Source organism: Oncorhynchus mykiss, chromosome 13 (assembly GCF_013265735.2).
Source record: "Oncorhynchus mykiss isolate Arlee chromosome 13, USDA_OmykA_1.1, whole genome shotgun sequence".
Lineage (NCBI taxonomy): Eukaryota > Metazoa > Chordata > Actinopteri > Salmoniformes > Salmonidae > Oncorhynchus > Oncorhynchus mykiss.
Genome location: NC_048577.1, coordinates 15,454,916 through 15,464,408, shown reverse-complemented (window position 1 = coordinate 15,464,408; position 9,493 = coordinate 15,454,916). Strand labels below are relative to the sequence as shown.

Here is a 9,493-nt window from a genome sequence, read left to right as displayed (position 1 = left end):
GGTTTGAGTCAGGACATTTTTACTTATTCACCTAAGTTCCTCCTTATTGTCCGATCAGGCCTGATTTCAGATGTGTCCATGTAAACTGGATTATTAGGAAAATCGTTCTTCTTGCAAAGCATGTAAAGAGTTTAAACAAACTATTATATTAATCTGACTATGCACAATAATAAAATTCCAAATTGCATTATTCTATTATTGTGTGCATGTAACCGTACTCAATATGTCTTTCTCGTAGAATAGCATTGTTGAAGGAGCAGCAGGTAGCTTAGCGATTAAGAGCTTTGGGCCAGTAACCGAAAGGTCGCTTGGTCGAATCCCCGAGCCGACTAGGTGAAAAATCTGTCGATGTGCCCTCGAGCAAGGCACTTAGCCCTAATTGCTCCTTATCACTCTGGATAAGAGCGTCTGTTAAATTACTAGAATAAAAAAAATGTATTGCTTTTTCTTTCTTTTCTTTTACACCATTTCATTACAAACATCAACAATAAAAAAATATACCGGTATTGCCGAATCCCTTTAAGGAGATTTGATCTCTCTCTCAAACGTCAGGGAAAGTGACAGTGGGCCCAAAGCGCCATCTACTGGTACAACTGACACATGACTGGCACATATAGATCACAGATCCCCAGTCAAGGGTAATCATTTTTTGTATATTTTTGTCAGCAGGTGAAAAATATATACTAACTAAAACTAAAAGCAATATTTATCTCTAAGCTATTAGCTGTCCTCTTCAACAATGTTAACTAAGTTATTAATACAAGATTTTCATATGATACAAAAATGTAAACATCATAGCACAATATTTCTACAATCAAGAAATATGAGTTGGCCATAATAAATAGTTTCTAAAAATAAAAATAGAAATTGTTATAAACTCGAATTTTGATTGGCTGCTGTACAGGAATGACGGTTCTCTAAGAATTCGCCTACACCACTGAGAACCAACGAAACTACAATTTCTTCTTTCGGAGGACCAATCAGAATGGCAGATATTGTGCGGTCCACGTTTCTTTATTTTGCCCGTACATGCGCACTTCATTTCGAAAATGGCGGCTGTGCAAGATGGTCAGCTCAATCTGGAGGTCGAAAAAGACATAAAAACAGAAATAACAAACGATGGGTCTGGAAACATCAATGCAAGCTCTTCGTCACCCGGTTCTACGTCTTCGGGCGGTAAATCGAAATCTCCTGCGGGATCGGGTGAAGATCAACAGACACTGCTCGCGGTGTTGCAATTTCTCAAGAGGAATAAATTGACAGAGTCGGTCGACATTTTGCGGCGAGAAGCGGGCTTATCTGCAGATGCAGATGATTCCCCGGTATCCGAGTCGGCGGGAGCTGGATCGGGTGGCGTCCCAAGTGTCGGTGCTGATGGGGGGGATGCCAACTCTCTCCTCAGCCGAGTGTCAATCGCCACCCCCGTCGCACCCCCGGCCACGGCACCCCCAAAAGGTCTCGTGCGATCACATTCAAAAGTCATGCGTATTGTTTTTAATTTGCCTTGTTAGCTAGCTACCCAGCTAAGATACCAAATAAATGATTATAACTTTGCGTATTCACAAGGGCATGCAATGCAATTGATTTGTTATTGCCAGTTGGCTTACTGTTGAATGAATAAAACACGAGAGAGCTTGACAGCCAGTCCTGAAACTGCTGTTTTTGTTCCTCATACTGGTAGATGAATGAAAACAGTTCTTTGCGATAAGACCATAGCCACGGGAAGTAGGAGCACCCCCTGAAAAAAAACAGAATAAAAAAATAGTAATGCAAAATAGTAATATTTTTTCAGAAAATGATTTTCACAAAAGTAGTGCCCTCTGCCTTTACTAGTATAAGCGGACTGAAATAGAGGTCTGTTACCGTGAAGCACTTTTTTCCCTCCAGCATCTCTGCTTTGGCAAAAAAGGTAGTTGTATAATTCAGAACAGTATCCTGCAGAATTCAATAGTTGCAATTGCAAGAGTTGTCGCCCTGTCCCCGCGATTGTCATTCTAATGGAATCCAGAAAGAACAAAATCCCATCCTCAAACTTATATTTGAGGGCAGGGTTTTAATATTTTTCTTGACCAAATAAAATAGAAAAAACCCAATTGACCATCCTTACAAACCACTTAATGTAAATGTACATAGGCTGGTGATCTAGATTAGTACCGGTAGACTTTCCATCACCATGAAGAAAAACAAGTATAATACAGTAATTGAGTACATTGAGACATCAAGTGGATTCTGATGATGTGGCTCAGTTGGTAGAGCATGGCACTTGCAATGCTAGGATTGTGGGTTGGATTCCCATGGGGGGAGGGGCCAGTATGAAAAATGTATGCATCACTACTGTAAGTTGCTCTGGATAAGAACCGTCTACTAAAATGGAAAAGGAATGAATAGACCATTTTCACTTTTCACAAAGAAATAAGTTGCATTTTCTTAGTATTTCAAGAAACTGGAAAACATATATCAAACAAGTATTTTTATGTTCCACAAGTTAACTGTTTTGTACAGATAATTATCAGACTCTGGTTACAAACGCAGGTAAACACTCAAATACATTTAGCTTCTGTTTTCACAAAAGTAGTGCACTGGGCCTTTACTAGTCGCAGCACCCCAACCCCGAAAGTACTATGGGTAAGACCAATAGTTCTATTACTGTTAGTTAGCTACTCCAATATATTTTCATTCTTCTAACAACTGTGCTTGTACAGTGGTGGCAGCATCAGGTGGGGAAGACCAACCAGACGTCAACGTTGTCTTGTCGGCCTATAGCCAGCAGGGGGACCCTGTCCTCTACCCACTCTACTATAACGGCCTGAAGAAGTTTATAGAGTCTGTCCTGGACTGCCACAGAGCTGAACTCTCCCAGGTCTTCTACCCACTGTTTGTCCACATGTACCTGGAGCTGGTCTACAACAACCACGAGAATGAGGCTAAACAGTTTTTTGAAAAGTAAGTGTTGTGGACTGGTAGTGTTGTTGCTCCTTTGTAGCGTCTCCAAAGTTCCTGCCTGTCAAGTACATGTCTTTTATTGATTGTAGGTCCAACTGGTGTATTGATTTGTCAGGGACTTTTAGGGAGTTCCACAATCAAATGGGAAACAACCTGTTCTATTTGTAGCTGCCTAACTCAGTGTAATGTGACACTACGCATGCGTTATTTAGATGTTAGATCCACTGACTCTGCTCCCTGCTGTCTCACCCTACCTCAGGTTCAGCGGTGACCAGGAGTGTTACTACGAGGAGGACCTCCGCATCCTCTCCAGCATGTCCAAGAAGGAACACATGAAGGGAAACGAGACCATGCTGGACTTCAGGACCAGCAAGTTTGTCCTCCGCATCTCCCGAGACTCCTACCAGGTAAGTAGTCTTGGAAAAAACAGAAATGTCAAGGTCTCTGTGGCAGTTGACAATAACGTATCGTATGTTATCTTACCAGCTGTTGAAGAGGCACCTGCAGGAACGTCAGAACAACCAGATCTGGAATATTATACAGGAACATCTCTATATTGATATCTTTGACGGGATGCCTCGGAGTAAAAGTCAGATTGATGCCATGTCGGGCAGTCTGGCTGGGGAGGGCAAGAGAGATGCCAACAAAGCCAAGGTGGGTGTGTGTGTATGTGGGGGGGGGGGGGGGGGGGGTCTGTAATAGTTGGTTTGTTTTAAAGTGATAGTGTTGTCAATGTAGGTGTAAGTAAGCCAGTGAGCAATGCTTTTTATTTTAAATGTCAGATACGCATTACTGTATTTGCTGATTGAGAGCATTGATCTGTACTGACTAGACTTACTGTACCACTCCTGGCTGTTGTGCAGGTGTTCTATGGTCTTCTGAAGGAGCCAGAGATCGAGGTACCTCTGGACGATGAGGATGAGGAGGCAGAGAACGAGGAGGGCAAACCCAAGAAGAAGAAACCGAAGAAGGACAGCATGGGCTCCAAGAGCAAGAAACAGGACCCCAACGCACCCCAACAAACTAGGTACATCACCACTGACACATATTTCTTTAGTTAGGAGTTGTTTTCCTTAGTGCACACGCCCTAGTGAACCGTTTTGCTAGGGGAAATGAACATGTTTATTTCTTATTGGACCAGTCCAGGTAGTCCCTGTTTCAGTCAGTGTTCATTTGGTGCCTAATGAACACAGCCCAGATTTCCTTATGTTTCAGAGACCACGAACAACATTTGCACTCTATTCTGCACTAGAGTTAGCCACAAAGCTTGTTAGCATTTGCAGTCCCTCCCCATTGAAACAACTGTTACTGCCTGACTATGACTTATGAATGATGTATAAATTGACTGTGTTCATTTTTAATATCCAAGAATCCCCCTCCCCGAGCTGAAGGACTCTGACAAGCTGGATAAGATCATGAACATGAAGGAGGCCACGAAGAAGATTCGTCTGGGCCCAGACAACCTACCCTCCATCTGTTTCTACTCCTTCCTCAACGCTTACCAGGTCAGCCATGCTTGGATATGGATTTTGAATGTTTGAATGACAACTTTATTAGTATACAAGTATAACTTGATTTCAATGTTGACAAAAACTTTGTGATGAGCTTAGTGTTCTCAACGTGAAGCTTCTAAAGCATCAGTATTTAATATTGTGAATAAAACTTTTACTCACAGTATTACCACAAAACTATACGGTAACATACAGTATTCTGTCTTGACCTTTGACCTGTAGGGTCTGACAGCGGTGGACTTCACAGATGACTCCAGTCTGATCGCGGGGGGCTTCGCTGACTCCACCGTTAGGGTGTGGAGCGTCACACCCAAGAAACTACGCCGGGTCAAATCTGCAGCAGGTAAATGACAATGGTGACCACAGAGATAACATACAATACATCATGCACACATCCAAACACATGTTATGACCAAGGCTGAAAGTAGCATTCCACAAGCCATCTATAACCATTGTTGAACTTGAGATCATAAGCTTGCACATAAATTGATAGTAACCATGACTTTAAATCTGCTACCTCTCTCTCATCTCCCTGTAGACCTGAGTAATATTGATAAAGAGTCTGATGACGTGTTGGAGAGGATCATGGATGAGAAGACGGCCAGTGAGTCTAAGATCCTGTACGGACACAGTGGACCAGTATACGGCATCAGCTTCAGCCCTGACAGGTAAGATGCTATAAAGTGATCAGTGGGGGGGACACTTTCCCAAACTCAGATTAAATCTGGTCCTGGATAATGAAGAATGCTCAATGGAGAATGTATAAGGTAAGGGGTGTCGAACTGATTTTGCCCCGGGGGCCGCATTCGATCTTCAATGAGGTCTGGAATAGAGGTCGACCGACTATGATTTATCAACGCCGATACCGATTATTGGAGGACCTTAAAAGCCGATACTGATTAATCGGCTGATTTTTATTTATTTATTTGTAATAATGACAATTACAACAATACTGAATGAACACTTATTTTAACTTAATATAATAAGATAAGATAAGTTTATAAGATAAGTTTAATGCTAGCTAGCAACTTACCTTGGCTTACTGCATTCGTGTAACAGGCAGTCTCCTTGTGGAGTGCAACGCGAGAGAGGCAGGTCGTTATTGCGTTGGACTAGTTAACTTTAAGGCTGCAAGATTGGATCCCCCGAGCTGACAAGGTGAAAATCTGTCATTCTGCTCCTGAACAAGGCAGTTAACCCACCGTTCCTAGGCCGTCATTGAAAATAAGAATGTGTTCTTAACTGACTTGCCTAGTTAAATAAAGGTATAAAACATATATATTTTTTAAATCTGCAAATCGGCGCCCAAAAATACAGATTTCCAATTGTTATGAAAACTTTAAATCGGCCCTGATTAATCGGTCGACCTCTAGTTTGGAAGGCCGCACTGAAGCTGTCTTATTTCCTTGACGTCAAATGTTTCTAAAAAGGAGTCCACTATACAGTGTTAATGGAATTTTTATGCTCCCTGACTGTCTAGTGATTATTAGTTAGCTGGACAGTCAAGAAACGACACTGTTTGACACCCCTGGTCTAAGGGCTTTTTAGTCCAGGACTATGCTTAATCTGTCCTTGGAGAACTGGACCAGGGTGTATCATGTAGTGTGGCGTATTGGACTAATGTTAGGAGGCAAGGATACATAGTTTGAATTAACTGTAAACTTCATAGAGGTTTGAAACACTAGAGTTACGGTCTTTTCTAGTGTTCTTATTTCTACTGTTAACTTCAATTCTCCTCTAATCATGTATTTTTAGGAACTACCTGTTGTCCAGTTCTGAGGACGGTACGGTCAGACTGTGGAGTCTGCAGACATTCACCTGTCTGGTGGGGTATAAAGGACACAACTACCCTGTCTGGGACACTCAGTTCTCACCCTATGGTTACTACTTTATCTCTGGGGGACATGACCGAGTCGCTCGGTAAGAACCCTTATAAATACCTAATGTTCCATTTGTTTCAATGCAATTGATGAATGGCATTCTTTAGGCCTGTTTCCTGGACTGAAAAGGATGTTCAATGGAAATCTTCTATTGACAGGGCTTTCAAGGCTTAATTTATGTCTAGAGAAAAAGCCTGACTAATTTGGTTTTGTTTACCTGATGGGTCACAAGAAAACAGCCACTGGTCTTTGAGGTTTTGCTTGGTCTTCTCCTGCAGTCTGTGGGCGACTGACCACTACCAGCCCCTGCGTATGTTCGCTGGTCACCTGGCTGACATCACGTGCACCCGCTTTCACCCTAACTCCAACTACGTGGCCACGGGTTCAGCTGACCGTACCATCCGCCTCTGGGACGTCCTGACTGGAAACTGTGTCCGCATCCTCACGGGTCACAAGGTACAAAGAGTTCAAGGTTGTAGGGTACCCGGTGATCTGTTCTCTCCCAATAGAATGTCTCATAAGATGGTTTGGTGTTCAAGGTTTAGTAGGCACAAAATGGGAGACTACACCTTGAAAGGGAGGAGGAACAGCCTAAATTTATTTCACAACCCTGAGTAACATGTCCTTTTGTACAATTTGGAATAACTTATTGCATACTGTACACAACAAGAGTAGTATGTGTGATGTTACAGCCTCCATATCTCAAACCGGTTTGGTTCTCAGGGCCCCATTCATTCCCTGGCCTTCTCCCCCAATGGGAAGTTCATGGCCTCGGGAGCAACTGACGGGAGGGTTCTACTGTGGGACGTTGGTCACGGCCTGATGGTCGGAGAGCTGAAGGGACATACTGACACCATCTACGCCCTCAAGTTCAGCAGGGACGGAGAGATACTAGCCTCAGGTTGGTGTCCCTTTACTGACATGTAATAGCCTTTTCACACTACTGAGCCCTTTGTGCTGGCCTGGTCATGCACCCACCATACTTAAGACAATGTGAAAAGACAATATCTGAGCAAGCACAGTATGGTTTAGGGGGATATTGGGTCTACAAGAAATGTATGCTTGTAGTTTTCCACCACTCCACTTATATAATAATATTTTCCAGGCTCAATGGATAACACTGTTAAACTGTGGGATACACTGAAGGCCTTTGATGATGTGGAGCTGGATGACTTCACCGCAGCAACAGGTCACATCCATCTACCAGAGAACTCCCAGGAGCTGTTGCTAGGCACCTACATGACCAAGTCCACCCCTGTCATTCACCTGCACTTCACCCGCAGGAACCTACTGCTGGCTGCAGGGGCCTACAACCCATGAGGACATTCAGAGAACCCCCTGCTAAAAAAAAAAAAAAACTGGGGTTGTGTGAGATGAGAAATTACAAAAGTCTTATCCAACCACAGTGGATCAAAGCAAAATGCCCAACTGAAGTGTGTCTACTGTGATGCAGACCTAAGGATCATGGTTGTTCCAAAAGCTGCAGCACCATCAAGCTGATCTAGGATCTGATTGAGCCCACCCAGCCTAAAATGGCTCAGGGGTGAAACTGCCCCTAGATACAGATCCAGGATAAGCTTGTCCTCTCAAATCTTAATCCTTAGTGGGGAAATGCAACACTGACCCAGGACCAGTGTCTAGGTGCAATGTCACCCTACTCCCCTAAAAAGAGTGCCATTACTAGCCTATTAAAGAGACCATGTTTCACTGCCACAAACAGCTTTATGTAGCTGTCATGCTGTATAGAGTATTTTATACTGGTGCATATTGTGTAAATAAAACACTTTTTTAATGACTTGGTGGGTTAAATTGTACATTGTTTTTATTGTTAATAACACAGTGATGCCAAATAATGGCCTTATTTCTTACAAGCACATCCAGCTGCCGCCAAACTTCCGACCACTATACTACAGAACAGTCAGGACACCTGTGGGGAAATAAGAACACATTGGAAATATACAGTTAGCTTTCCACCAGGCAGAAACATGTATTGTCCATACAAAGACTCCCGATTAGTCATACACATTTCTGAATAAAACAGTGCAGTCTTTATAAAATGGTAAGTTTGCTAGACAAAATGGGTACGAGAAACTGACGGTATCCTATGCAATACACTCACATCACTTTGCTGTGACAGCCGCCTGTTTCTTGGGCTTCAACTTGAAGAAGAGGGCAATGGTGGCTATGCTTGCATATGTGAGCAAGACACACTGTGGACAGAATAACACACGTGTGACCTTTCTGAGAATGTGAACTGGTTGTACACCATCTTGCACAGTAATTCATGCATGAACTTACGTTCCTCCTGCCTGTGATTGTGTATGCATTGAAGTACTTGGCAAAACCAGTAAACTGGTGACTGGTTCCTGCGTCGTGTCCGCCCATGTTGGATAGTAGCTGGTCCAGAGAGAAATAGATTACTTAGTCAATTACAATGCATTAATAGTGGGAGGATTACAGAGGGCAAGTAAAAGTAATGCCAACCACAAATTATGGAATTGCCTATTTCTAACACCCACGCGCAAGACGTTAATGTCAGTACTCGGGGGGAGAATAATTACTCAAGACAACTTGCCTGTCAAACATTGACCCTCAGTAGCCCTAGTTGACAAGCCTAACGGTCTGCAAGCCAGGCAGTTTCTTCCCACAACAGTGAAAACAAATGAGCTAACGTAACGTTAGCTAGTTACAGTAATTATATCATGCAATTGTGTGGTACCATTCAACCCAAAGCGGACTGCTATATTTGTGTGGGTATTGTTAGTTTGTTAGCTGGTTCACTTTCATTCAAAAACAGTACCTGACAGGCAGTAGCTAGTTAGCTACCGCTAGAGGTTAACGTTAGCTCAAGACAGATTATTTGCTACCTCGCTAACGTTTGCAATATTGGCTAGCAAGATTAATTTGTACTGACAAACCAAACGGGCATTTTAGAGACACCACAAGCAACAGCGTCCTGGACAACGCTGTTATAAAACGTAGGGAAATGAATAAAGCTAGATGTTATATTGATTGTCACTATTCTTACCTTCACCGTGCACGAAATTGAACAAGTGCCCTTCAACGAGAGAGGCCGAAATGCTAAAAGTATCAGGAAGTCCCGCCTACTCTCTATTGCGCATGTTCAGTGGTTAGTGTTTAATGAACCAATTTTTCTGG

At 42.9% G+C, this 9,493-nt stretch overlaps 2 protein-coding genes across 2 annotated transcripts; one reads left to right on the top strand and one right to left on the bottom strand.

Annotated features, from left to right (window-relative positions):
* The first annotated feature begins 1,022 nt into the window (after positions 1-1,022).
* LOC110485751 (transcription initiation factor TFIID subunit 5) lies at positions 1,023-8,129 on the top strand. Its single transcript, XM_036940410.1, has 12 exons — positions 1,023-1,455; positions 2,703-2,943; positions 3,203-3,350; positions 3,430-3,597; positions 3,807-3,970; positions 4,313-4,448; positions 4,677-4,797; positions 4,993-5,122; positions 6,210-6,374; positions 6,613-6,790; positions 7,058-7,235; positions 7,440-8,129. Exons 1-12 carry the CDS (start codon positions 1,050-1,052, stop codon positions 7,652-7,654), a joined length of 2,250 nt encoding a protein of 749 aa, XP_036796305.1. The 5' UTR covers positions 1,023-1,049; the 3' UTR covers positions 7,655-8,129.
* A 5-nt stretch (positions 8,130-8,134) lies between these two features.
* LOC110485752 (ATP synthase membrane subunit DAPIT, mitochondrial) lies at positions 8,135-9,491 on the bottom strand. The gene is made up of 4 exons (XM_021556908.2): positions 9,363-9,491; positions 8,633-8,731; positions 8,454-8,544; positions 8,135-8,261 (listed from the first exon to the last, which is right to left on the bottom strand). The coding sequence occupies exons 2-3, from the start codon at positions 8,717-8,719 to the stop codon at positions 8,455-8,457; spliced, it is 177 nt and encodes a 58-aa protein (XP_021412583.1). The 5' UTR covers positions 8,720-8,731; positions 9,363-9,491; the 3' UTR covers positions 8,135-8,261; position 8,454.
* Positions 9,492-9,493: the final 2 nt, after the last annotated feature.

Coding starts and splice junctions, on each gene's coding strand:
- LOC110485751 (XM_036940410.1), top strand. CDS start 1,050: ATGGCGGCTGTGCAAGATGGTCAGCTCAATCTGGAGGTCGAAAAAGAC. Junction 4,798..4,992: donor CCGGGTCAAATCTGCAGCAG/GTAAATGACAAT, acceptor ATCTCCCTGTAG/ACCTGAGTAATATTGATAAA. Junction 6,375..6,612: donor GGACATGACCGAGTCGCTCG/GTAAGAACCCTT, acceptor CTTCTCCTGCAG/TCTGTGGGCGACTGACCACT.
- LOC110485752 (XM_021556908.2), bottom strand. CDS start 8,719: ATGGGCGGACACGACGCAGGAACCAGTCACCAGTTTACTGGTTTTGCC. Junction 8,545..8,632: donor CAATCACAGGCAGGAGGAAC/GTAAGTTCATGC, acceptor TTCTGTCCACAG/TGTGTCTTGCTCACATATGC.